The following is a 27,870-nucleotide window of genomic DNA, read 5'->3' as shown; positions in this document are numbered from 1 at the left end:
ACTGAGGTGCCCCGAGGCACTAGGGCACGGAAGGTTCCAGAAGAGCCGGGGGTGCCCCGCACCTGTGGCCCTGTCCCACCACGGCACCCTCGCCTCGTCCTCCGGCACACGGGCACTTCTGCCTCGCCGTGCCGCCTGCTGCCGGTGCCAGCCCACCCAGGTGCGCGGGGACGACGGCCACAGGGCCGCGGCCATGGGCGCCGGCGGCCAGGAGCCAGGCGTAAGGGCCCCCCGCGCCGCCGGCACTGTCCTCCCTCCCCCCCCTCCATGTGCGGTCTCGGGTGTGTGTGTGCGCTCGGAGCGGGGGGGTGGGGAGAACGAGGGGGCGGACACAGTGGAAATTTCCACTCCCTGCAGCAGCCACAGCCGCCGCGGCGGCGGCGGGAAGGAGGAAGGCGGGCGCAGGCCCCGCGCCGCCGGCAGCGGGGAGGCGGCGCCCGCGTCGCGGCTCAGCTCGGCCCGGCCCGGCCGCCTGCCTCGGGCCCGCTCCCCGGCGGCGGGTGTCCCCCCTCTCCCGCCTCCCCTTACCCCGCTCCCCGGGCCGGGGCGGCGGGGCAGCCCGCGAGCGGGCGGGTGGCGGCGGCCCCCCGGCGGGCGGGCGTGTGCGCGGCGGAGGCGGCGCTTGTCGCGGGCGGGGGGCGGCGCGGCGGAGCCTGCGCAGCTGCCGGCGCCCTTTAAGCCGCGCCGCCCGCTCGTCCGCCCGGGTGTCTGTGCAGCCTGGGAGCCGCGCGGGTAGGAGTCGTCGCCAGCCGCCGGGGACGCGCCTTCCTCCTCCAGTTCCCCCCCTTCTCCGGCATCGCCGCCGCCCCCACCTCCCCACCCTCTGCCCCGACGCATCCCCGCTCCTCCTGCCACAAGCCAGCTCTAAGATGCCCCGCTATGAACTGGCTTTGATCCTGAAAGCCATGCAGAGGGTGAGTGAGGGAGGGGAGACGGGAGGGAGGGAGCCAGGTGGGACCTGACAGACACCCCCCACCCCCCCCCGCCCCAGCCCCCCGGCGTCCCTCGTTGCCTCCTCTCCATGCCGCCGCGCGTCGGCCTCGCCGCGGCAGCCTCACGCCCGGGCCCCCGGCAGGGCGGGGGGCGGCCCGGCCGGCCCCTTCCCCCGGGGCGAGCCCTGCCCTCCGCGCTCTGAAGTGGAGTTGCGCAGGGTGCTTCAGGCTCCTGTGTCTTTTTCTGCCCTCTCTCCCCTTCCTCTTTTTTTTTTCCTCCCTCCCCTACCCCCGCTCCTTGGGAGAGTTTGCTTAGTTGCTCCCTTAGAGCCGCAGTCCCCTTCTCTCCCCCCTCCCCTTTGGTCCGCAGGTAAGCAGATCCCACGCTTGGCGAAATAGATGCATTTCTCCCTCTCTTATCCCCCCCACCCCGCCCTTTAGCTTAGTGCAAGTGAACTTAGCCCTTTCCTTGCCCTTAAACATGGGTGCCAGCACGTCCCCCTCTTCCTCTGCAGCACCAGCTCTTTCCATTGCCGTGTGCTCCCCTTCCCCCTCCCCAGCACCTGCCATGGCTTCGCTGGGTACCTGGCTAGGTCGCAGCAGCCCCACGCTAGGTCCCCTCACCTCTGGGAGGCCTTGTGGTGAGCCTTGGTGGGGAAAAGCAAGAGCTCGCTCCGGTGAGCTTCCCCTCATGGGGTGCCAGCTCCCTGCCTCTCTAGCCCCCATCTGTACCCGGGAAGTCTCAGTAATTATTTTTTTTTCCTGCCGTTGCTAACACCAGTTGAGCTCTGCTGATACGGCTCGCTGTATCACCCATGGGAAGGGTTGCTAGCCGTTGCCGCTGGTTTTGGCGGCATGATGATAAGCTGTGGTGTGAGCAAGTGAGGTTTTATGATGCTCTTTCTGGTTTACAAGAGCTGAATCAGTGCGGGGGGTGTGTGTACTTGTGCGTAAAAATAATAATAAAATAGAAGCATCTCTGTGTGGATGGGACCCTTTATTTGGAAGATAATAGCTGATACTGGCCCTTCTCTAGTACCTTCTATAGCCTTTGTTTATCTGCTACTTTCCAGCTTAATATGCAGTGCTGGTGTTGGAATGTAGCAGCACTTACACTAGGCTGTAACCCTTCTGATCTGACCCAGCGTGGATATGCTTGCTCTTGCATTTAACCTTCATTTAAATGAACATGTATATTTGTCATGGAATAGCTAGAAGCTAAATAGCATTGCTGTGTTTCTTTTGTAGTTACAGAAGCATGTCTTCATGTATTACATGTGCTACATATACTAGTACATTTCCATTCATTTTACATGTACCATCCACATGTCAGGGTTGGCTTTTTTTTTTTTAACTTGGCTTAACTGCAGAAGCTGTAGTAGACTTCTCAGGTGAGTCCTCTAGTGGAGAAATACAGCAACAGGGAAAAAAATCTGGTGACATTGCTGCACCACCTCACGGAACAGCATTTGCTCTGACAAAACACTCTGCTTTTGGACTTGGGTTGTCAACATACGATTTATTTTTTTAAAATTTTTTTTCTTTCCACACCCCTCCTCATCAGTGTATAAGCCATAGGTAAGGTGATGAGATGCTTTTTGTATACGTGCTGTTAATGTGGGAGATGCATTATGCTGTGCAGATGCTATCAGTGCAGAGCAGGACAGAAAGCGTAGCAAATCTGACATAATACTGAGACACAAATAAATTGACTACTCTGAAAGGATGCCATGGAGTGCTGTCTAGTGGAAAGGATCTTCGGTTCCTAGGATCTGAGCAGAGAGATGCAGGGGTAAGCTTTTAGCTGTAAGATGCTTCTAATGAGCATTGATGCACTCAGGATTTAACATCTGCAACCTTTTCCTCTTTGAAATTTGACTCTCCAGTATATTCTTTCCTGATAAATGTATCTTAACGTGTTTTTTAGCTCAGTGATTATGTTAAAACACTTAAGTTTTGGTTCAGGTGTACTGCTATTTTTAACCTACCCTTGTTGTAACTCTAAAATTTAGAGAGTCTGTCTCTTGATGCTGGTTTTTTTTGTTGCTGTTGACAGTACACCAGATCTAGGTGCTTTTTTGCGTTCTAGTATCTTGCTACTGCTGCCTTTTTTGTGTAATGAAAAAAATTTCTGTAGTGGTTATATGCTACGTGGTGCTGCTAAATCCTGGCAAAGGGTTCTCTAATGACCCCTATAGCAGTGCATAATATTGACTGTAATGCTAACTTAAATTAGTGAAAACATGGAGACCTGAATATGGGGCTAATAAAACAGTCTGAAATTATGGACTGACTGCACAACTCCTTCCTGTAGAAGTTGGAGAGATCATATACAGTCCTGAATAAATTACATTGCTTCTTAACACTAATGCTTCCTGATGAAGCTACCCTGGGCAGGTGTTCACTGTCTTGCCATGTCCCTCTGTGCGGTGGCTGTGTGCTCTGGTGCCTACTGAGGCTTGAGCAAGTGCTGACTCTTCTCTTGGTGTCTGTGGCATCCTTCCTCATCTCTGACAGCTCCGCTGCCTTGCAAAAAAAAAAAAATAAGCCCCTGCCACCTGGCTTTCTTGCGCTTTAGGGCTGTCATTAACTCCTGTGAGCCCCCTGGCAGCTTGAGCACAAACCTTCTCAGAGCTACAGTCTGGTAGACTTTCACAGGTCTCTTCAGAGGCAAGCTTCATGATTCTGTGGGGTTCTCCCTCCCTCCCCCCAATTTTCTGTAATAGTTACCTTGGCATTTTCATAGATGTAGGCAGAATAAATGCCTCAAATTCATTTTTGTTGCTTTAAACTCTGTTGCTCCCTAGCACTGCTTGTGTTCAAGTCAGGGATCCCTCCTCATTCTTTTCTTGCATGTAGTTTCTGTTGTGAACCATGGAGTCTGTTGTGTAGCTGGTCTCCTCCCTGCCCAGCTAGCCTCGACATGGTTACAGGGTGAGCATGACCCCTCGGTCCTGCCTGATGCTCCCATGTCCCCTTGCTTCTTGGCAGACTTCTTCGGCTTTCTTTTGTGTCTTAAAAATGCAACACCAAAGAGCTTGGCGGGGAGGGGGGAAGCCAAGGGAGAAAACCTTTACTTTCAAACTTTGTCACCGGTTGTCTGCGTGTACTTTTCACAAAACCTTGTGACTTTATTCTGAAGTCAAAGCTGAGCAGCCATTCTCTGTCCCGTTTTGTAGGTAGCATGTGATCAGGTAATTGACTTGCACTAGAAATACTGTACTTGTAAATTGCCTGTGGACAGAGACCTTGCTCAGCAGAGACCCCAGTCAGTGACTCTTAGGGAAAACAATAATAAAAAAAATCCTAAAAGCACCCCCCAAAATAAATAAATAAAAAACTTCTTCTCTGTGGCATCACTGTATTTGAAGAGTAGCTGTAGTGAGGATTGTGTTACTCTGTGTGTGAGTATATGGAGGAGATGCTTTGGGAAAAGAAAGGTGTGAGGCCAGTGAAGTGACTGGAACTTAGGGTGGAAATAATGAATTTTTCCCACGTGTGTGTCTTTCTACACTCCAACATGCAAGTAACAAATAGTATGGTGAGCTTGGGGAGTTCGATGGCAGACTTGTTATCAGTAGCGTGCAGATGTGTGTGCAGAATACATTGCCTACCCTCAAGAGCCCGAGTCAAAGACTACTGTTGTGGTGAAGGTAGAGGTGCAAAATGAAGACACAGCTGTTCATGCTCTAAACTTTACTATTCATAGCAAAAGATGAATTTCTAATTGTTTCTAACTTTCTCCCAGGAGAGTCATCTTCAGCTTTCAGCAGGGGGATTATGGCAGAGCAGGACCTTCAGCAGGAAAGGGTAGTGACCCGCTAGTGCATTAGCAGGAGTTGTCGCTTGCTGGAGAAAGGAGAGCTCTTCAGGGAGGCTTCCTCTTCCTACCCTTCTCGACCTGCCGAAACTCCCCTGAGAGCCCGGGGAAGGAAGTGGGGGGGAAGGGGAAGGAAGAGCTGGAAATGGCTTCCTATTGCTCTGATGCTGTTTTGCAGACTGACCACAGGGCGGCAATGCGAGACACCCTCCAAGGAAAATTGGCAGCCGGGGAACCTAGGACAGAGAGAGAAGGTGGCGGTATTCCCTTGCTGTTCTTGCTGCTGCTCGACTGTTGCGAGCTGGGACACCCGTCTTCAACAAAACAACTTTGTTTGAAGTGAATGGACAGTTTGGAAGTACTTTATATTAGAGTATTTCGCAAAAAATGAGGAAGCATATCAATATTTTATTAGCAGCATACTCGTCTCCCCCGACTTCACCTGTACATAGTATGTGTCCTAGTCTAAAACCTCATTACCTTGTTTCAGCAAACACCTCTGTAATACTACAGTGAATCTGGGCTCTCGGTTTGACTGACATGTTCACACAATGTAACTTGTCTTCAGCATCTGTTTGTTGCCTTTGGAGTGGGTTGCCGTGTTTCAAAAATTCCCTACCTGCTGTGGAGATTGTGGGCTATTTTAGGAAAACCAAAGTAATGGGCAGTAGCGTTGCTTGACATCTTGACTATTACACTTAATTGCTGTGTAGGCAGCTGCAGCAATTGGGCTTTTGATATCTTAGTTGCTAGGAAGAAGGCGGGGAGGATGAAGAGGGCAGTAAGCAGGCAGATACTGTTGTATTTTCTTTCCTTTCTGGCGAACCTGCCTGTTCTTACAGTTGAATGGTACATCTTCCCTGCCCCTCTCCTGTACTTAGCAGGTTAAAATTACACAAGTTTTCCTCTATTTCCTTTTACTTTTTTAGTAGGCTGAAACAGGCTTTTCTTCACAGTATTATGCCTAGCAGGGAAGGACCCTTGTGTCATGGGGTGGTGCTGGAAGGAAGACCAAAGAGTTGGAACTAAAAGTCAAGATTGGAAAACCACAAGATCTAGCGTTGACTCTCCTGTAGGAGTCAGCTTTTTGTTTTCTGCCTTAAGCATTTCCATAAGAATAACTGGCTTTTGAAGTGTGTGATACAGACAGCATTTGAGAATGGTACCTTCTTGGCTGACGTTTGCCACTTTTCAATCTTAAGACTTGAGAGTGGTCGTCTTCTAAGTTTTTGCCAAAGGTGGGATATTGCCTGGCTTGGGTATGGGGGGAGGTAGAGGATTATTCTCTTTTACAAAATAGTTTAAGCCTTTTTAGAGCAGATAGTTGTTAGCTCAGTGCATTTGGCAAAGTTGTCCAAAGTGAGTACTAAGTTGATAGCAAGAATAAGGGACTCAAAAGCCTCTTGGTTTATACAGGCTTCTGCAGCGTATCGACTGATGTGCTTGAGTGAGCGTAGGTAATGGGATGCCCTGGTTAACTCTGCCAGTCTTGTTCCCTAAGCTGTAGAGCTGCAAGCCTGAGCACCGAGGCAGGACTGTGGGTAGGTCCTTGTGTCCGTGCTGGGACTGGCAGACTTCAGTGGGATTTGGCTAGCCCCTCTTCAGTGGGCAGGAATGGCTACTTAACCTTTAAGATATGACTTCTCTTTGCCCCTGTTACCTACTTAGCAATGTGCTCTTCTCTCTTGGCTGTGTATCTCTTCTCTGCGTGTATGTATATATGTGGGTGCATCATGTACATGAAGAGGGAGATGTTTGTAAACTTCAGCATGAGAGCAGATTGTCTATCCTTTAACTCTTGAAAAAGAAGGAAGGAGAACCTGTTGTGACAAAATAGCATTATTGCTCTCCATTGTTATAAGAACCCTCAAAAGTGACTGACTCTTTTAAAGATGTCCATTATATCACTGAGAATAAGCTGTTAAATTAATTCAAGTATGAATGTGTGTTTGTTTGCTTTCTTCTAGTACGTTATACATACCATATTTTGTAATGATGGAAGTTCTTGCTTTCTTTATATATTCTTTCAGAAGCTGATTTCTCCAGTTCCTTTGTTCCAGGCCATAACGCTGGCAATTTCCACCCAAAAATTACTTTGGTGGTTGTTGATTATGATCAAGTAACTTACCTTGCTTTTTGTCAGACTCCAGCCAGAGTGGGCTGCCAATTCTTTGAGCTACAGCTGCCCCAACCTCCCTGCTACAAGTCTGTGGCAATGTAAGAGCTGCTGATGTGGAAGCAGTTGCTTGATAGAGCTGCATATAGCAGCGTCTGTGCTGCTTATCCAAGGGCAGCAGGAACCACTGGGCACCAGGTTGTTCCCTTCAAAACTGCCTGCCCAGTGGACCAACAGGAATATCTCTGGTGTGCATTCTGTAGAAGAGCTGATAAGAAGGTGAAGGGAGAGAGAAACAAAAGGGAGACAGATAGGCAAAATATAACTGTTATGTAGAAGTGGAACAGGAAAGATGGGAAGTGAAAATATGGAAAGTAAGGCAATGTCTGTGTAAATGAAGGGCCTGTGCAGTGGGAGCACTAGTGCAAATACTGGTGCTGCAAATGAGATACTAAAGAAGATGCAGCACCCCTGGGGATGAGAGGAGAGGGAAAGAAGCAGATGGTGTAAAGGAAGGGTGATGAACCCTAGAAATAAGATTGTGAGGAACTACATAGGAACTGTTGTTCTGCTATTTCTCACATCTTTGTTTAATCCTGGTTTGTCCACTTGCAAGCCAGTCCTTGTGCTTCAGTTATGCAAATATCTAAGGAATAACAATCAAAAACAAAGGTACGTGCAGAGCATTGATACAGGAGGGGAATGTGTTCAGTGGAGTTGATGTGTTTGAGACTATTAGAAAAATAAATTAATGTTTGGTAGCTTTTAATATAGGTAATTGCAAAGCTTGATGTAGAATAGCACTAGCTGTTTTATAACCAATATAACTTTATTTAAGCCTTGTTTTGGTGTCTTAAAATCCCCAAGAAGGATCAGAAATCTTGCAAGAGCACCCAGCAGACTAGGAAGTTTGGAGGGTCTCAAACTTAAATTCTAGGATGATATATACCCCTGAAACTTCTGTCTCACCTTTCAATAAAACTTGTGATGCTTTATGTTCTTGGAAAGATTGTGGGCAGCCATAAATGTGATAAGAACTTGAGGAAGTCCTAAATAAGCTTAATGAGTCTGGTTTTATATTTTTATTCTGCCTAGAAATTTTAGGAAGAATTTCTTCCTAGTATTTTGCCCAGTTGCATGGTGACTGACACTTCCACTACTTTTTTCTCATTCCCCAAGTAACTTCTGAATTCTATACTCTCCTAGCCAAAATCAAATGGGGTGAACCCGCACATTTTTCTAGGCTAGGAGTATGCCAGTTACATCAGTTACTGCTGAATGGTGATAACCACCAAATGGGTAACACCATTGTACCTTGCAGCTAAAGAAAATGGTCGTCTTCAGTAGTGGTAGAGATTTTACAACACTTTCTGATGGCGTGCTTCTAATAGGGTGATAATGTTTGTCCTCTACATCCAGAAAACTTGACTGTGGTCCTAAATACAGAAATCAAATACTTGCATGTTTATGCTTGTTTTACCCATTCTTCTGCTGTTGATCTTAGCGACTAAGTACTTCATCAAACTAATTCAGGTAAATAGTACTTGCCAGTGGCAGTGAAAATGTTTGGGCTTCTGAACTTTAGGTTGCCACAAGAAGGAATTTGAGTCTTTCGGCTCAGTGTTTCTCTGCAGCTTCCAACTTGGTATGTAAGCTGATGTCTTGATGCACATACCCGGCAGGGAGAATTCTGCTTGATGCTGCATGTTGCTAGAAACTTCTATCTTTTTTTTTGCCATCTCCTGGGGGAGATGCCCCCTCCTACTTCCATTAAAATGGCTTGTTTTCCCTCTTTGCCCTGTAGTGCTCTTTACTTATTTTATGTTGACTACATGCCTTCTCAGTACCCTCTTTCCTCTTCTGCTTCTAGTTCTTTGTAGAAGGAAGAACGTCATCTGTCTGCAGTTGCAAAGAAAAGGTTTCCTTGCTGAGGAATGGAGCTGCTTATAGTGACAACCCATCTTTGAGCATCTGAGCCTCTGGTAGTTATCTGCTTGAGTTATGGCAGAGACATGAATGATTCTGCTTATTTGCCGGGGAGGAGTGGCTCAGTGAGCAGCAGCTGTACTTTCAGCTCTCTTCAGAGAACCCAGATAACATCTGTCCCCCGTGTAAGCATAAACCAATTCTTTGGGCTGACAAGGGGGAAAAGGAAGTACTTGCCTACATATTTTCTTTAAACTAATAGTCAGTTTTAAGTTAAACTTAAGCTGATGGACTAGTCTTTCTTAAGAACTGAGTAAGATGATTACAGTATGTCTAGGTAGGCATGGAGAATATTAGTCTTTCTGGTATCTCTTTATTTTAACAAATAAAAAGGAACTTTCTGTCTCCTTTCTTCTGTCCCCAGCTTAGCACCCACCACCACCCCTCCCCCCCACCTTTCCCCTTCAGGTGTTTGGAGTTTCTGGAAGAACAGTGGAAGCAAATAAATCCACTATTCCTGACAGAGTGCTGGGGAGTGACTTGTGGGGAAAGAAACCATCCAAATGTGAATGCCCCAGGCAGTGGCATGAAGTGGCTTGCTGAGGCACTGCTAGTGATATAGATTTCAGAAAATAAGCCATCTTCCTCTTGCTTTGCAGTTCAGCAGTACTGTAACTTCTGTTGTGTTTATGGAGTACTGAATGAGCACTGCAATAAAGCTGTATCCTCTTCTGCTCCACCACCCCCCCCCCCCTTCTTAATTTGTGACTTGCTGGGAGACCTAAGTAGGTGTATACACTTGGGATAGGGGGAAAGTATGGTTAAAAACAACTACATTGATCTACTAATCCAACACTGTCAGTCACAGTGCCCTTCAGCTTCAGTTGGCCTTACAGTACTCCAGTTACTGCTTCTGTAATAGTCCACAGTAGCATTACATTTCTGACTGGCAAATGCAATGTAGTTCTCTGTTTCTTCTGCTGAACTGCGTGCTGCGAGGTTACTTACTTCTCTCATGTCTCCTTCTGCAGTCCTTTAGAAAAGAATTGAGAAGAATGTATTGTGGAGCAAGCTTCTTTTTCTGATGCTGCAGTAAAATGAAGACCAGAACTGGAGCAATTCCTGAAACCCCAGACAAAAAAAGTGCATTATGTGTTCATAACTCCTTTGAGTGACTGACTTGAACCTTGCACCTCAAATTGGACTTTTATGGTAGTGATGATTTATAGAGTTGCCTCTGCGGCACCTGTGTTCTCCAAGGCCAGCAGAAGTGTTGATGCAGTACCACTTTGCAGCAGCAGAGCACGTGTGGCAAACAGGTTAGTCAGGTTGCTGCTGGTTCAGGTAACTTGTAAATGCGGTACTCTTCTACTGCAGCCCATTGAGCTGCTGGGAATGCTAGTCCAGACCTTAACTCAAGTTATTTATTAGATGCTACAGGTAAACTTCTGCCTCCGAGCTTTCCTGCTTCCTATGACATACCCTGTTTGTCTCAGGTGGGACTCCTGCCCGGCTCTTCTGCCCCAGCTCCTGGTTTTCAAGGGAAGGTCCTGAAACTGCGGTCCTGGAGGTTTAGGGCTCTGTTGAGCAGCTGGCAAGGATAGCCCCTGCTTTCTCAAGGGCATGTACTATGTAAGGATAAGTTGATATGTACCAGTCATTCCATGAAGAACATTTGTGCGCCTATTTTTTTGTTTTTTAGAGCGCTGCAATAAATGGAATGAAGTTTTTCCTCTTTTTTGTTTTTGTTTTTTTTTGTTGTTTTTTTCTCCAAGAGATAGGCTACCTCAGACAACCCTGTGTTTACTGTGGAGCGGTGGACTGGCAGGAACTCACTTGTGTGTCCATAGCAGGTAGCCTGCAGTGTGAGCAGGCCAGACAACACACTCAAGGGATTGAATGTTGTACAGGCCTGCTCAAGACATGATACTTGTATTCCGTTTTTTTCTGGCAGAGAGATTGTTGATTGTTAGTATTTTCCATGTAGGTGTTGAGCCTGGCGATCTGGGTACATTTTGTCCATGCATGTGAGTTGTTCAGTAGGTAAAATGCTACCGGTATGAGTTAACATACCTGTGCTTGAAGAAGGTAGAGAAGAAAAACATTTCTAAGAACAAACCTCAAAACTACTTTGAAGTCTATGAGTAAAGTTAAGTATGTACTTAATTTGCTAACAAATGATAGCAGTGGATGCTCCTGTGTGGTATGTGGGCATCCCCATCCTCAAATTAACCCTTAAAGCGTTGCCCATTGGGACTGACTCTCTTAACTGTAAGAGAAAAGGGGAGTCAATTGAGAAACTTCCTATCTGCCACGAAGAGAAATAGACTGAGCAGAAAGCAGTTTGATTCTGGCATATTTAAAGACCTGTCTTATTAGAAAAGCACTGTGGAGAAAGTTTTCCTTTAAAACAATCATAAAAATTTCTCCTAAAAATCCCACCCTAAATCTGCTTCACATTATCTAGTATATCTTCAGGGAATTGCTTAAGACTTTTTTTTTTCTTTTTTTTTTTTTTTCCTTAAAGGACAGACTGCCTGTTGGAGAGACATATGCATTGTTTCACCAAAGCTGTAGCCCTCTATCTTCAGACAAGAGGGAAGCACATTGTTTTGTGTCTTTGATATGATCCAGCCAGAAAACAGCCTTAGGGAAAAAAATTCACAGTCCTTGGCAGCAGTGCTGTCTTTCTGTCTTTTTTTTCTGTCAGTGCCACAGTGTACGCTGTTCTAATAACTTGAGATTAAACTCGCATGGGGCGTCTCAAAAGTCCTTCTTAAGACTTGAGGTCATAACTTGCTGAAAGTTCAGAGGGACGAATCTCATTTTCGTAATGAAAAAAAGTTCCAGGGTTATTTTAGAATTAGGTCTAAGAAACTGGTACAAGAAGCTACTTTAGTACAGTAAGTTAGTGACAGTGCAGCAAATTTGTAGTGGCTACTGAAAACTTTCCACCTTCCTGCTCAAGCAAGCTGAACCCTGCAAAATTCAGATGTTGATTACAAAGGTGATGGTTCAGGTCGCTGTAGACTGATTATTTCAAATGCATGATCTGGCTGTACCTTCTGGTGGAAAATGCTCAAGAAACTTCACATATTGTTTATTTTGGTTAGAATGAGTCCATTGTAGTTTGGCAAGTATCCTAATTGAGAAATGTCACAATGTATTCAAAAGCAGCTGCATCTTCTACTTACAAGCTTTTCAGAGGGCTTGAACATGCTTGTAATAGTCATGCTATGAGCTGGGTACCTCTTGTATCAAATAGACCTAGTTTTAACAAATTTTTGTGATTTATGCGTATTACTGTACAGTATAGTTTTGCAAGGTCATCAATTAACCTACAGGGAAGATGGTGGGAAGTGAACTAAAGTTCAAGTCTTAATGTTTTTCAGTAACAGCAGGACAATAGAAGAGGGAAAATATTGGTTGTTACTATTTCTTTAGCTTGCCCATTAGTTTAATTTTCTGTATAGTAATTTTTCTTCTTTCCACTGTGTCTGAGTAAAATCTCTTTTTGCCCTTCCCTTAAAATACTCATACTTCTGGTATAAACATTATAATGTATTTGCATTTGAAAATCTAGTGAATATAGTAAAAGATACAACACTATTAAAGTGTTACTCGAAAGTGCTTAAAACTAAGAATAGTACGTTATACTTGTATCTGATGGTGTCATAGGATCTGAAGTGTTTACAATTTTGTGTTGGATTAAACTAATAGACCATTTAACCCGCATTTGCGGGTGGGGATAAATGTAAATTCTTCTGTGGAAGAATTTAAAATATATCTGTGGTTTGAGGCTTATGAGCATGATAAATTTAGCACACTACTGTAATCAGTCCATTTTGTGCCATGTCTCCATAGTCTCTCATTATTGGCTATAACTCCAGCAGAATGAATATCTGTATTCTCATGTGGGTTTGTGGTGGTGGTAGGGAACCCTTATTATCTTTTTTTGATTCTGAACTACTCTTGAAAAACAGCCAGCTTGTACGAATAACGTGATTGTGAATTTCTCCTTAAGGCTGAAGTTGTGGTTTGCTGTAAGCTATTTTTAAAATAATCTGCCTTAATGAGGAGTGCACATTCTTACATCGGCACTGTTGCTGCCTTCAGTAATGCACAAAGTAAGGCAGAGGGGGGAGTGTGTGCATTTTCTACCTTAACTATAGTTTTTATTATGGTCTCTGTGAGAATTTGTAATGTTTTTATTTACTCTTTTTTAAACAAAACGAATATGCTACAGCAACCACCCAAATACCAGAATATGTTATCTGGGTGTTTGTGTTAATCACAGATGAATTAATAGGGAAATGTGAGCTTCAGCATAGTGCCAGAGCACTTCTGCAAATGCAGTGGAAGAGGGAGTGCCTGAAGCTTATTCTTGTAAGGCTTCTAAGGCTGGTAGACCTTATGGTCAGCAAAAAGATCTAGTGATTTTTTTGTGCCTACATTACCTTTACCAGTAGGTATGGAAGAGGAATGGAGTCGGACCCTGTTCTTTACTCTTGTGTAATAATCTTGAATACTAAAGACTTCTGTTCTGATCTTTAGACTAAACTGGTTCTTTGCTTTGGTCTTCTATTCCCTTGCTGTGCCCATTCACTGTAGGAAGTAGAAGAATCTTACGTCCAGCACTCTCTAAACCCATTAAAAGGTTTTGGGTGGGTATAGTTAAATGATACCTCCCAAGGCATAAATAGGAGATAGGAGCATCCTATCTCTGTGGCAGAGGTAGGAGCCAGTGTGCAGCTCTTCAGTGTCCCTCCCTTTCCCACCTGTCTGGTTGTCTGCCAGCAAGTCTTTTTATTATGCCCTTCCCTACACTGAGCACTTCAGTCCTGCTTGCCTAAATGAGTGCCTGTTTCCTGACTTGCTTAGGTAGAATTGAGTGTGACTGGGGATTCAGGAATAGAGCAGCAGGGTATGCTTTGCCTCAAAACCTTCTACCTCTGATGTTAGTGATCCTCTTCATGTTTGGATGCAAAAGGACGGTGCTGGGAACAGCGCTTCCTGGCAACTGTGACCACTCCCAAAATCCATCTGCTTCTCCCTCCTGTGCCTAGGGTGCTCCCAAAAAATCCTGAAACCACACGGGTGTGGCTATCAAAAGGCACATGGCAGACAGAAATAGCCTAAAGCTGGATGTTGGGCGTAGTTTTGCTTTTGTCATTTGCTTGAATGGGACTTTTTCTTCACTTAGATTACGTGGGATATGTATGAAGAGCTTTCAGAGTAAAATGTAACCCTGTGATCATCTGTACCCCAAACAGGTGCAAACTCGTCTAAAACCTGCGGAATAACCTTGATTGTCCAGCTGATCTTAAATTTATGTTGTTTTTTGACAGTGACTTCACTTTGATTTTTAGCTCTAGCAGCCAGCTGGTGTCTCAAGTACATGCATGTGATGCCAGGATCTAACAAGATTTGTGGGGTGCAGTGCTAAAGCAATACAGGAAATGACTAGCTAGGTTAATGCTCCTTAGCGATGGGTTTTTGTTTTTTTGTTTTGTTTGTTTTTCCTAAGATTGCTTGAAAGAGGCAGGCCTGTTTAGTGGCTTGAGGAGTTTGGCTTGTGAGACTCTAAAGTAAGGAAGAATAAAATATATTTCTGTTCCTTGCCTTGTTCTGGGGAATTTGGGTCATTTAATACTCCAGAATTGCTGCGTCCTTTAAGGTACTTGTAAACATTAAAGTTGACTTGTAAAAGGCATTACTACTTAGTTCTACAAATATTTAATTATGTGTATTATGGATTGCATAAATACAGCAGGAAATATAATGGGGAAAAAGTCTGTGGTGTTCAGTCATTGTTTTACTAGACTTCAAATTTTTTCTCATTACTTCATGAAATTCTTCTCTAATTCAATCTTTGTCTTTTGTCTTTGCTGCCTTGCAGGGTTGGTACAGTAGGCCTCACTAAACTTAGCTGCAACTAAGAATTTCTCCTACATCAACTGAGTTAAGGCTGATGCTCTTGTGGAATGTGGATTAAAAGTGCGTGCTAAGTTCCAAATTTCCATTTGAGAAGCGGAGAAAGTAAATGTACCACAACCACCAGCATCAGGACAGCAAACCAAGGGACAAAGAATTTGATCCACAGTGTTGATATATGTTAACTGGTTCACGTGTTGCTTAAAAGACGTTTGCTGGGGGGCGAGAAGTGGACGTCAGCTGTGCGAAGTCATTTTGTTTACAAAAATGAGGGCTTCTTTGGAAACAGCAGACATTGCCATTGTGGCACTGTACTTCGTGCTTGTAATGTGCATAGGTTTTTTTGCCATGTGGAAATACAATCGGAGCACCGTAAGTGGCTACTTTTTGGCAGGGCGTTCTATGACCTGGGTAGCTATTGGTGCATCTTTATTTGTGAGCAATATTGGAAGTGAACATTTCATTGGGCTCGCAGGATCTGGAGCGGCGAGTGGATTTGCAGTAGGTGCATGGGAATTCAACGCCTTAATGCTTTTGCAGCTTTTAGGATGGGTCTTCGTCCCAGTCTACATCCGGTCAGGAGTATACACCATGCCTGAATACTTGTCCAAGCGTTTTGGAGGGCATAGAATTCAAATATATTTTGCAGCATTGTCTCTAATTCTTTATATCTTCACCAAACTCTCAGTTGACTTGTATTCAGGGGCGCTTTTTATTCAAGAATCGCTAGGTTGGAACCTCTATTTGTCAGTTATCCTCCTTATTGGAATGACTGCACTGTTGACTGTGACTGGAGGTCTTGTGGCTGTCATCTACACAGACACACTTCAAGCTCTGCTTATGATTATTGGTGCCCTCACACTTATGATCATAAGTATTACGGAGGTTGGTGGGTTTGAAGAAGTTAAAAGAAGGTATATGTTAGCATCACCAAATATTACGTCTATCTTGTTAACCTACAACATTTCCAATACCAATTCCTGCAATGTCGACCCAAAGCCTGATGCTCTTAAAATGTTGCGTGAGCCAACAGATGAAGATATTCCCTGGCCTGGATTTCTGCTGGGACAGACCCCAGCTTCTGTCTGGTACTGGTGTGCTGATCAAGTCATAGTTCAGAGAGTTTTAGCTGCAAAAAACATTGCTCATGCCAAAGGATCCACTCTGATGGCAGGCTTCTTAAAGTTGCTGCCGATGTTTATTATAGTTGTCCCAGGGATGATTTCACGAATACTGTTTGCAGATGATATCGCCTGCATTAATCCGGAACACTGTTTTCAAGTCTGCGGGAGCAGAGCTGGATGCTCTAACATTGCCTACCCACGTTTGGTGATGAAACTTGTGCCGGTTGGTCTACGGGGACTGATGATGGCTGTGATGATCGCTGCACTGATGAGTGACTTGGACTCAATATTCAACAGTGCCAGCACCATATTCACACTTGATGTCTACAAACTCATTCGGAAGAGCGCGACGTCTAGAGAACTGATGATTGTGGGAAGAGTCTTTGTTGCGTTCATGGTAGTTATAAGCATTGCCTGGGTCCCAATAATTGTAGAAATGCAAGGTGGTCAGATGTACCTTTATATTCAAGAGGTAGCAGACTACTTGACCCCACCGGTGGCTGCTCTGTTTCTTATGGGTATCTTTTGGAAGCGTTGCAATGAGCAGGGGGCTTTCTATGGCGGAATGGCTGGGTTTGTTCTTGGAGCGATACGGTTGATACTGGCATTTATCTATCGTGCTCCGGAGTGTAACCAGCCAGATACTAGGCCAAGCTTTATCAAAAACATCCATTACATGTATGTTGCAACAGCTCTGTTCTGGATCACTGGGATTGTGACCTTTGTAGTAAGCCTTCTCACACCTCCGCCTACGAAGGAGCAGGTTCGGACGACCACTTTCTGGGCTGTGAAAAACAGGAACGTAAAAGAGAACGCTTCAAAGGGGGAGCTGTACAAAGTGCAAGAAAAGAACATCCTCAAGTGCAATGAAAATGCTAACCATATCATTCCAAACGGCAAATCAGAAGAAAATATTAAAAATATTAAGCCGGAGGATATAAATCTTCTGGTTACTTGCAGAGATGACAGCAACCCGGTGATTTCTGTGAGTCACTCTGAAGTCGAGACGCCAGTAGATTGTTACTCGAATGGACAAGCAGCTTTGATGGGAGAGAAAAAGCATGAGGAAGAGACTGATGATAGAGACAGACATTTGAAATTCATAGATTGGTTCTGTGGCTTTAAAAGTAAAAACATGAACAAGAGAGCTGTTCGGGAGATGGAGGAAGAGACTGTTTGTTTACAAATGCTGGAAGAGACTCCAAAAGTTAAACTATTACTAAATACTGGACTGGTCTGTGTCTGTTCGCTTGGAATATTCATGTTTGTCTATTTCTCTTTGTGAGTGAATAGTGAACTTTTAAGGGTATGGCTAAACATACAGAAGTTGATACAGGTCTCTGGAGATTTTGTTTTGGTTTTTTGTTTGGGTTTTTTTTGTTTGTTTGTTTGTTTTTCTTTTCAAACAGCATAACCGCAACCCAGGCATTGTTTACGCTATAATTGTAAGATCAACTCAACTTTAGCCTATTTAGAGATCATTTGAGACATGTTGTCCTATCTGCTGAAGGCAGAACGTGTCGTGTGGTGTCTTTTTCTTTTTTCCCTTTTGTCTTTTTTTTTTTTTTCATCTGCAGTACTAACCTTTTGTTTTTCCATGTATACATGTATAAATATACCAAAGGCAGGCAGGTGGCTGTGTTTGAAGTCAGGCAGTTACAGAGCTCAGTCAGCATTAAGGTGAAGATAACAAGTAATCATTTACCGATGTGTAAAATCTAAATGGTTAAAGCAGTGTTGAAAGATTTTTAAATGTAGGGCTGCAATGCACATTGCTGTGTAGTTGTTCTTTGTAACATAGCTGTATTACCTTGGCCAACTTAGCACCTTTTAATTTTGCTCGCTGCTGCTAGGTTTTTTTCAGTTTTTCATTTCTCTTATGGCAACAACAGGAAGATATTTTGTCTCATCTTGTAGCACTTAAAACATGATAGCTGTTAGTAGCTTTCTGTCTTTTTTTTCTCTGTAAGAAATTTTTTGTCTTTTGATTTTATTCACTGTAAATTCCATTACTGAAAAGTTGCCGTATTTAAAAAAAAAAAACAAAAAACAACCCCCCCCCCCGGAGATGACAAACTGGCAATAGAGGAGAGGGGGAAAAGGAAAGAAAGAAATACTCTTTATTTGAGTTTTGTGGTATATTGAAATAGAAGACTATATATTCAGCCTCTTCAGTCCCCAAACCTTTAGGACATAATTAGGGTTAGCCTCTTTTTAGAGAAAAACCTGTACGTAGGTTCTACCACATGGGAAAAAGAGAAATGTGAAACATTGCATATCTTCAGTTTGGTAAGCACACTGAGAACTCTTTTCCTCTGCTGTGTACGCCTAGAAGGAAATACTCTGCAGCCCTACCATTGCTGCATATATGGAGTCTGTAAGGGGAGAAAAGTGGGAAGACAAGAGGAAGGGGGAGTGGGGGAAAGAAGAGGAAGTGGTCCTTACTTTCCAGAGTCCTTTTGCCTCATGTCTTCTCCCATTTCCTCTCTCACCCTGTCAAATCTTCCTTTTTAAGGAATGACTCCTGAGGTATTCTGTGTCAGGAGAGGAGCGCGTGCAGTTGTAATCTTTGTTGGCAACTGAGGTCTGCCCTTATGATTCTTCAAAAAAGTGAAACTTTTCCCAGGCAATCACAGACAATCAGTAGGACTCAAGGTGCTGAGGTTCTTTTTTCCCGAAGGATGGATGCCTGGGGCAGGGAATGAACAGTTCCCAGGTGTGGAGGAGGTGTGTGCAGCAGGTCGGTGGAACTCAACAGACCAAAACGTTGCAGAGTTCGGTCCACTTCCACCTTGGTAAAGCAGGGGAATGCATTGCCATCCTGGGTGCTCTCGCCCTTGTGCTAAACCAAGCCAGGGCCTGTTTTCGCGCACAGAGGCCAGCTGACAGCGTGTGGCTGCACTCGTGGTATTAAACTTCCTTACCCTCCAGGATAGAGGGGTCACATCCAGGCTTCCTGTGAAAATAATTTCTCCAACTGTCTTTGCTCCTGAGCTCCTCTCGGGACTTGTTTGGGAGAGCACAAACTGGTTAGGCCAAAAATGGTCTAAGGGACCGTGCTGACAGTTCAACAGCATCAATTCAAGGGTCCAGCAATGTTTCCTTGGCACATAAACAACAACCAATCCCTACGGGTGAAATGGTTCTGTAGAAATGAAATTTGGGTTAATCCTGCCTTTGACTCCGGGAGAAAGTTTGCTTTCCAGTACAGTGGTGCTGTAAGCTGCAGGCTGTCCAAATAGCTTTTAGTAGTATGATGTGTAATACATATTTTCAGATAAAATGATTAACTTTCATTTTTGTGGGGGTTTTTTTGTTTGTTTTGTGTTGTTTTTAAATTGATTGAATCCCATTCATTCTGAGACTTTAGACAGATGCCAAGATGCCCCACCTTTCTCCACTTTGTTCAGTTTTTGCTGCTGTAAAGTAGACTACTCTTAACTGGAAATACAGTAATAAACGTAGGAGCAGTGTTGTAATATATGTAGAAGAGGAGAGTTACCATACCTGAGTCTTGATGTTGATACCAGTGTACAAGACAGATTTTCTTATGGTTTGTGTGGCTGGCTTCGTTCAGAAAAATACTTCAAATCCTTTTTAATGGTAAAATTGTAGCATGTGAAATATGTTAATGGCATCTCAAGTTACTTCATTAGTGGGCTGAGTTGGGAAGGATGGTGCTATAAAAAGATATAAAACATAGTTAATTGTTTCTATGCAGGATAAAGTCATCTAGGGCAAAATTTTATCTTAGCAGGATGAAAAATAACAACTCGTGGAGGGTAAAGATCAGTCTCAGTCCAACAATACCTTCTTGAAAAGGCTGGGATCTGGCTGATATGCCTAATTTGGCACAGGGAAGGAGAGAATCATGTACCAGGCACTGTCCCTTAGTAACTTGGCATGTCTTTCTATCGGCAGCTGGTACTTGGATTTTCCAGACCAGTCCTTTTTGCTCTCAATATTAACAAATGCATTGCCACCTAACCTGTGAAGCCAGGTTAGTTCAGGGACCCTTTTGCTTGGCTGCCATTGCTTCATCTGTGCTTGCTTTTTTCCCAGGGTGCCTTACATGGTTATGAAGCTGAAAGCATGGCTTTTATTGCCACCTGAAGAGTGATTTGCTTATAATGGCTTTTCCCAGCTTGTTTTTCCTCTGCTCTCCCCCCCTCCACGAGTCATTTGCTGTTTAAAGAGAAAGCTGTTTAAAGAGTTAATACACAGGATGCCTGCATCCTGTTCAGTATAACTACAGTCAGATCCATGGTGAAATTGTCCTTTGACTGTGTTAGGGAGTCACAGTCCTTCGCAAATATATGCTGTAGCCTTTGACTGTTGAATCTGAGATACTCCATCTCCCAGTTAATTTATTCTCACTTTTGCTAAACTAACAAGTTGTTGCATTAATCACAGTGGTAATTTGCAGTCAGTCAGGATCTTAATAAAGTAATACTTTGCATCCCCCCATCTTTAGACCTGTTATTGTGAAGAAGCTTTTAAGCAAATTAGTTTTCCAGTGCTTTTTCTCTTCAGTCATTTAAAAATGTGTTTCTGTGCTACTCTCTGCCTAATGCCGGCCTCTTCAGTCGTGCTCTGTTTTTATGTCTTAGAGCTGTCATAGAACTTGCAAATGTTCTTTGCTGCATATAACCACTTAATAAAAGGCCTTTATTAGAAAAAAAAAAATTATAAGGCTTCAAGCAAACTGTTTATTGGTGAGCAAGTACCTTGCCCTATGTTATGGACCTTAGTATAAGAAGTTGCTTGAGGATTTTTTTATAGCGTAAACATGCCTTTGCTAATCTTCTGATCATGATCTACATGGAAGAGGTGTTAACCCAGATTAATATGTTTTGGTTTAAACACCAACTTTTGGTCCAGTAAAACTACAAAGTGTCTCCCATAATGGACAATCAGTTCCATAAATTTTAATGCCTGGCCTGGCCCCCTCCTTCTCGGTGGGACTGGCTAGTGATGCAGGGGTAGATCCAGGAGGACACATGCTTCTGTCTTGCAGCAATTGGTTTATTTATTGCCTTGTGCTTAGAACGACAGTCTTGAAAAACTTATTTTGGAATGACACCTTTTTTTGTTGTTATTTCCCTTAACTTATTTTTCTGTTAAGATATTTGAATTTTCTCCCAGAAATTTGTTAGAAGCCTTTTATTTAAAAAAGAAAAAAAGAAAAAGAAAAAAAAAAAAAAAGAGGCTTCTTGAGAGCTCCATAGTACAGTCTGGGAGACTGTTCTTATTTAATTATTTTTTTTTTTAAATGACTGATTTGATGCTATTCTCTGCCAAAGTTTAGGGGTTTTTGTTGTTTTGGTAATTTTTCCTGTTAGCTTTTACTAATACCTGAAAGGAAATGGTGAGAGATTGTAAGAAATTAAAATGGCCTTCAGTGTACCACCTGTGTATTTTCTACTTCTCCACTTCTGTGTTCCCCTTTCCACCCTAATCCCAGAAGGGCCAGCATGAGACTTCTGATGCAAGTTATGAGAGTACTGTAACTGAGTAGTGAAAAGGATTTCCCACAACGTTGCAGTGAAGTGGGCAGAGCCATCAAAGGATCTCTGTGCGAACACATAAAGCAGAAGATGCTTACAACTTTAAAACGTACAGCTTTATTTTTTTTATATATATATTTTTTTAAATCCTAAGATAAAGGAGGTATTGGGAGATGCTCCCTTTCAGAGAACAGGATACATGGAAGAAGTTGGAGTTGCTAAGCTCTAGCTTTCTTGAGGAAATCTTTGGATTTAGCATGTATAGCGAAGCAAAAGTACTCATCTGTTAATTTGGTATTCTGTGTGTTCTGTGCCCTTAAATGTAATTGTTTTGAAAATAAAACTAACCTTGTTATGTGATGTTAAAAAGCAGACTTGTGTGCAATGTTTTAAATTTTTTTTTTTTAAGAAAATGTTTGTATATAATTAAATGGTTTAATGTGCTTTAATTGGCCTAAGGTAAAGAGTAGTCCTAGAATGTAAACATATATAATTAGGATTTCTGATTTCACTGTGAGATCTCTGAACTCTCTTGTTTTGCAAAGTGGTTTGTTTTGTTTACAAAACACTTTCTATTATTTCTTTTATGGTGTTGGTTTAAAGGCATTTGCTTCACTTCTGTTCTAATATTCATGGTATAGTGACATCTGGTGACACTTAGCATTATCAGTTTCACTGTGTAAAGTCAGACACTTTGAGCAAAAATGGTAATGATATGACAATTCTCTGTGTCTATGAATACACGTTTTTAAATGAGGTGGTTATAAAAATAGTTGCTGTGCAAAATGTTAGTAGTCTTCTTCAAGAAGAAAGCAAATTTTTAATATCACTAGAGCAGTCTATTCATTCATCTTCTTATTTTTAAAGCACAGTGTCAAAGTGATGCTGCTTTACCTTGTATCTCTGATAAAATGTTTTTTTAGATATCTGTGAAGTATTTTTGGTTTTTGTTGCTGTTGTATTTTTCTGCAGATTTTATATAAAATACCAGTTAATTAACTGCCTTTTTCTTTTTTTTTTAACTATTCAACTAAAATACATTTCAGACCAAAACCAAATGATATCATATACCATTTGAAACCTGCCTTTTTCCTTGTCCCTTGTTCTTTTTTTTTTCTTTCTTTCTTTCTTTTTTTTTTTTTTTTTTTTTTTTTTGAAATAAGCCAAACGGGCATGTAGATAAGATCACTATAATGGATCCAGGTCTCTTTTAGTAAAGTGTTATTTAAAGGTCTGTTAAGATCTTATAAGACAATATACTGAAAAAAATTATTGTAGTAGGAATATAGATTTAGAAGTGTTAATGAGATTAATACAGCTTAATTATATTGTAAGTTGCTACTGTCCTTAATGACAAGCTTTTTGTCATAGAAACGATGTATGATAAATTAATTTTGGTCTAGTGTATAGAATTATCATATTGCTATAAATCTTTGAAGTAAATCTGATGCAAAATTTTCATAGTTAGCATTGCTGGCCCTGTGTATACTGTTCTTTGTATACTGTATGCATATTATTTTGCCTACTGCATTAGTCTTCAAACTAAAACTCTTATTAGAGAGTATTTGGATACTTCAGACTGTGTTTCTTGCAGTTTACATTCCTTTACCATGGCATTTTGTCCTGTCTAAAAGTATTGTATGGAAATGTTTAAAACTTCTGTACAAAGTTTCAATAAAAATAGAGAAAAAAACCAAACAAACAACAAAACAGATATTTGTGAAGCTATTTTGGAGAACCTGTCCATAATTGTCATGTATTCTTACTTGTAGTAAGCGTTGCATCACTATATATAAAGATACTTCCCTTTTTTCCCTGTTACTAAAAGGCAGACCTCTTGAAGCAGGGTGTGGGCATTTGGTTAGAGAAGCAAAAAAACTCCAAACTAGATTCTTTAAAACTGCAAGAAGAACTTAAGGATCTAAAATACGGGTGCAGAGTTTGGCCGCAAAAACTTTAGGCCAGCTTGTGTTGTGGGGAGGTGAGTCTGGGGTGGGCTGGGCTGTGGACTGATCTTTCTATGACCTGAAGCTCAGGATGCTGGCAGGGCAAGGCTACCTGCCTGAAGCACCTTGCAGAGCAGCAGCTTGCATGCAAAACAAAATATGGGTAAACCCTCATTTAGCAGAGCGGCCTTGTTGGTTACCATGCAAAATTGTGATTTTTTTTTTCTTTTTTCTTTTTTTTTTTTTTCTTCTTTAAATGCCCTGTTCAGCTGCTGCTTAACCAATTCTTGAGTGGGATGGGCGCCTTCTTATGTGATTCTGGAGTGCCCTTAAATACTTCCAGTTGTGCTTCACTGCCCCAGCCTGGACGCCTTGGTGTCTGTCTTGTGTTTATTTCTGACTGCGATCTAGAAGTTGGTCCTAGTGCCCAGGTCCTCCAAGGAGCCTGTGCCAGCAGTCAGTCTCTGAGAATGATACATGTGATGCTGTCTTCTCCCTTGTAGGAGGCAGTTACAGCTTGTGGTAGTCAGTGCTTAGATGGTTGCCTTTGGGGAGGGAAGGATACCTTCTCATGATTTCTATTTCAAAAAGATTAAAACATCAATGCAGTTCTGTAAGCAGAGACCAAACATGAGTCTTCCACTTCCTTCTCCCTCACATCCCTGTCCCCCATAAGGACATATTTGAACTAATTGCCATGGAAAGCATGGTGTGAATCATGACTTCTTAGTTGTCCAGCAGTGATGGTTCAGCAAGGAAGGGGACAGGCCTGGTGTTTAATCACCTGTGTATTAGGGATTAAGATGTTCTTTTAGAGATGGGATGTTGGCAAAAACTGTGAGAAGGATGTTAAACCCAGATTTTCAGTTGCAGAGGAAATGCTGCATTCATCAAAATTATTCTTGGTATTCTTTTGCTGCTGTGTCGTAAAAGAAAAGTGGAAACTTTGCTGTTGTTTGTTGAAGGAATGGATAAAAAACATTCCAGAGGGGAAGCTTTGGATTTGGGATGAAAAATAAGCAGAGTTTCCTGCCTGCAAACTTAGTTTGGGTTTGTGATTTCCAGTAGGGAGTGGGACTCCTGTGTTTTCATTAGTTAGCTGTTAATTAATTGGTTATTTAATTAGTTTATTAGGTGATTATTTAGTGAGTAGCTTTCCATTTCACTGATTTGAAAAAAGGTTCAAGAAGCCTCTTTGTCACCAGCTGGTTCCATTTGTATTAGTTGGCAAAGACTCTGTCAATCCCTAGTTTACTGATGTTTGAGACTTTAATGTTTCTTCGGATGTGGAGTCTTGGCCCAGGCAAGTTGTGGGCAGGTTCAATAAATGCTGCAGCAGCATTTATTTTGAGGGTTCACTGGAAAAACCCAAGGAGATGGTGGTAATGAGTACTCTTTGCCTGTTGGCTCTGAAGTGAATTCTCCCTCCTTGGATGTGGCTGTCCCAGTTTGCCCTCTGCATGTTCTTGTGCCAGGAAAGTGAACAAGCCAGGAGGTTTCAGCTCCATGCTTTCTTCTTGCCTGTCTAGCAAGCATGTTTAATCAGGTTGTACTTAGTGAATTGCTTTTTTGATGTTTTGTTTTTGGTTTTGTTTTATTATGTGTTCGTAGACTAATAGGAATAAGGTGACAATCTGACTGCATGGTCATGATGTTTATAACCCTTTAATTTGTCAGCAACTATTTTTAATACTTACCTGAACCTTGAAACTAGTTTTGTAAGTTAGCTTTGAGTATCTCAGTATATATGCTGTAGTGTACAGGAGAATTTGAGCAAGAAATTGCCAAAGTTTGCTTTCGCTTGTGCATACCAGTTGGTGAAAACACTGCGACTTCCACCTTAAATGCTATTCTGGTTCAGAGCCAGAGATAGTTACTTTTCTGCAAAAGCGTGAGGATTTAAAAATTATGGCTATGGTCCTCGCACACTCTTTGGAAGGTTTTTTACTAACTACGTTCAGCTTTTTCTTAGTCTTGACTCTTCTTTGTTCTTCTGTGGCAGTAAGGGTGTGCATGATGTGTGTAACAGCTACATGTTAGGAACCAATCTCTAGTTCTTAAAAGATTTTTTTCGTAGAAGGGAGCTCTTAATGGCTTAGACTAGTCTGGATGGTGCTAGTGGTACACCTTAGGTCTGGAGCGTTGGGGACTTGGTTAGAATATATCCTGACGCCTGACTGCTACAATGGATGCTTTGGACAGTCGCAGGTATTTCTCCCAAAGCTGGACCATTGCTGGCACTCCAAGGCTGGAAGCCTCCAACCCAGAGAATGTAAAAATTAACTGTGTTTGGCCTTCGCAGCTGTAACTCAACCAAACTAGTGTTTGTCTTCTGAAGGCATGCATTGCCCGTTTCCTTTGCTGCTGTGCAGATTTCCCCCAGTTACAGGTGTGAAAGCTGATTTGAAAAATGCTGAACATGCCCCAAACAATTACACTGAAAGAACCTCATGAAGTTCAACAAGGCCAAATGCAAGGTTCTGCACAGGGGCTGGGACAATGCCAAGCACAAATACAGGCTGGGTGGAGAATGGATTGAGAGCAGCCCTGAGGAGAAGGACTTGGGGGTATTAGTGGATGAAATACTGAGTATGAGCCGGCAATGTGCGCTTGCAGCCCAGAAAGCTGATTGCATTCTAGGCTGCATCAAAAGAAGAGTGACCGGCAGGTCAAGGGAGGTGGTTCTCCCCCTATACTCTGCTCTGGTGAGACCCCAGCGTCTGGGGTACTGCGTCCAGCTCTGGGGTCCCCAGCACAAGAAAGACATGGACCTGCTTGAGCAGGTCCAGAGAAGGGCCTTGAAGATGATTGGGGGCTGGAGCACCTCCCCTGTGAGGACAGGCTGAGCAAGTTGGGGTCGTTTAGCCTGGAGAAGAGAAAGCTCCAGGGAGACCTTATAGCAGCCTTTCAGTACCTAAAGGGGGCCTACAAGAAAGCCAGAGAGGGACTCTTGACAGGGACTGTAGTGATAGGATGAGAGTTAATGGTTTTAAACTGAAAGAGGGTAGATTTAGATTAGATATTAGGAAAAAATTCTTTACTAAGTGGTGAGACACCGAAACAGGTTCCCCAGAGAAGTTGTGGATGCCCCCTCCCTGGAAGTGTTCAAGGCCAGGTTGGATGGGGCTTTGAGCAACCTGGTGGAGCAGAAGGTGTCCCTGCCCATGGCAGGGAGGTCGGAACTAGATGATCTTTAAGGTCCCATCCAACCTAAACCATTCTATGATTCTATGATCTAAAGGTCATGAGAGGAACAAAACTTACTTGTAGTTTCTGGTAAGCTTGATCTTAGAAAGTTTCTGATAAGTAGATTTTAGCTGGCCAGGAGTGTTACATTGAAGTCCATACTATAATTTATTGTGGTTGAGAAGAAGAGGTTATGTTTGGAAATGGGGTTTTAAGGAAAGTGTTTAATTGATTCTGAAGTTGTGGCCAATTGTTATGTTAACTGCTTCTGGTAATAAACCCTTGAAATGGCCCTGAATAATGGAGGATTTTGTTGCTGTTTACTTCAGACTTACAAGACACCTTCTAGAGTTCTTTTTAGAAATTATCCAGAGTATCAACTCTCTAAAATGAATTAAATTCAGCTAAGTTCAGTGTTGAGACTGGTGTGTTAATTTAACTGTGACATGGTATTTATAGGGTACTTGTATTGCTTGGCTTTTAGTTCAGTTTCTTTAATAATTTCCTTTGATCTTAAATACTGAGTTAAAAAAAAAACATTGTGGAATTTAGATTCTTTGAAGAAGAAAGGTGGATTTTGGAACAGAAGAAATACTAGCATCGCTTTGACTTTAAAAGTTGCTGCTTCCTCTGCATCTAAGTCCCTGGGCTTCATAGTCGCATCAGGTAAAGTTGCTAGTTCCTTGGCTTATACCCTGTTAAAATGGTAATTAAAGATCTGTTTTGAGGACGGGGTGTTATTTTTAATTCAGACTGAGTCAATTTTGATCACTCCCCCAAACTTATTTTTGGTGACTTGCCTGCTATAACTTTCTCACTATTTGCCAAATCCATTTCTAGAATAGTATCACGCTTTTTTGTTCAATCAATGTTTGATGGAAATATGAAATGGTTATCGCATTCAGGAGCACCTGGGTTTCTCCCCTTTGGTCCTTATTCTATATCAGAAAAATTGTACTGTCGTAGCTACAGAAACCTCTGTCCCTACCTAGTGCTGCCCTATGTCCAGCTTTCCCTAGACCGATCCCTCCCCACCGCTGCCTGGGTCTGAACTTCCAGGCAGGTATCCAGAGTCCTCACGTTTTTGTTGCTCAGTTTCCGGACATCCTGATTGTGCTCATCGGTCACATGCAGGCTGTTTTTAGCAGGGATGCAGCACGGCTCCCACATGTTCTGTTTGCTTGATCTACTGCTTTTATCTTTATTTTGATCTTGTTTGAATAGTACATATTCTTCAGTGGTTGTACCCTACTTAGAACTGCTGTTCTGTGTTGTTTATGCTTTTATAGTAATTGCAGCTTTGCATCTTGCACCAGGAGTTCAAGCTTGTTTCCTAGGCAGATAAAGAACAACCCTGCCACTAGCTGTATTGTATGCCT

General features: G+C 42.9%; 2 protein-coding genes across 6 annotated transcripts in view; both read left to right on the top strand.

The window, feature by feature from the left end:
• Positions 1-266: 266 nt before the first annotated feature.
• Positions 267-27,870, top strand: part of MRPS6 (mitochondrial ribosomal protein S6) — a gene marked incomplete at its 5' end in the record, with an annotated part of 47,037 nt that continues 19,433 nt past the window's right edge. The window contains one exon of the mRNA XM_052795084.1: positions 267-914. Coding sequence (XP_052651044.1) covers positions 267-914 — 648 coding nt within the window. The remainder of the gene's footprint in view (positions 915-27,870) is intronic.
• SLC5A3 (solute carrier family 5 member 3) lies at positions 784-23,069 on the top strand. Of its 5 annotated transcripts, none has more exons than XM_052794959.1 (3): positions 784-914; positions 4,931-5,006; positions 14,694-23,069. In XM_052794959.1, the coding sequence occupies exon 3, from the start codon at positions 14,996-14,998 to the stop codon at positions 17,135-17,137; it is 2,142 nt and encodes a 713-aa protein (XP_052650919.1). In that variant the 5' UTR covers positions 784-914; positions 4,931-5,006; positions 14,694-14,995; the 3' UTR covers positions 17,138-23,069. The 5 variants fall into 5 exon arrangements, with proteins under 5 accessions (XP_052650919.1, XP_052650917.1, XP_052650916.1 ...); XM_052794957.1 differs by having other exon boundaries at positions 4,931-5,203; XM_052794958.1 differs by lacking the exon at positions 4,931-5,006 and adding an exon at positions 9,826-10,113 and having other exon boundaries at positions 798-914.

This window comes from Harpia harpyja, chromosome 8, assembly GCF_026419915.1.
Source record: "Harpia harpyja isolate bHarHar1 chromosome 8, bHarHar1 primary haplotype, whole genome shotgun sequence".
Taxonomy (NCBI): domain Eukaryota; kingdom Metazoa; phylum Chordata; class Aves; order Accipitriformes; family Accipitridae; genus Harpia; species Harpia harpyja.
Note: the sequence above shows the minus strand (reverse complement) of the source record. Positions and strands in the feature narration are given on the sequence as shown.

Bases quoted from the DNA above. Each gene is read 5' to 3' on its own strand.
- SLC5A3 (XM_052794959.1), top strand. From the start codon at position 14,996: ATGAGGGCTTCTTTGGAAACAGCAGACATTGCCATTGTGGCACTGTAC.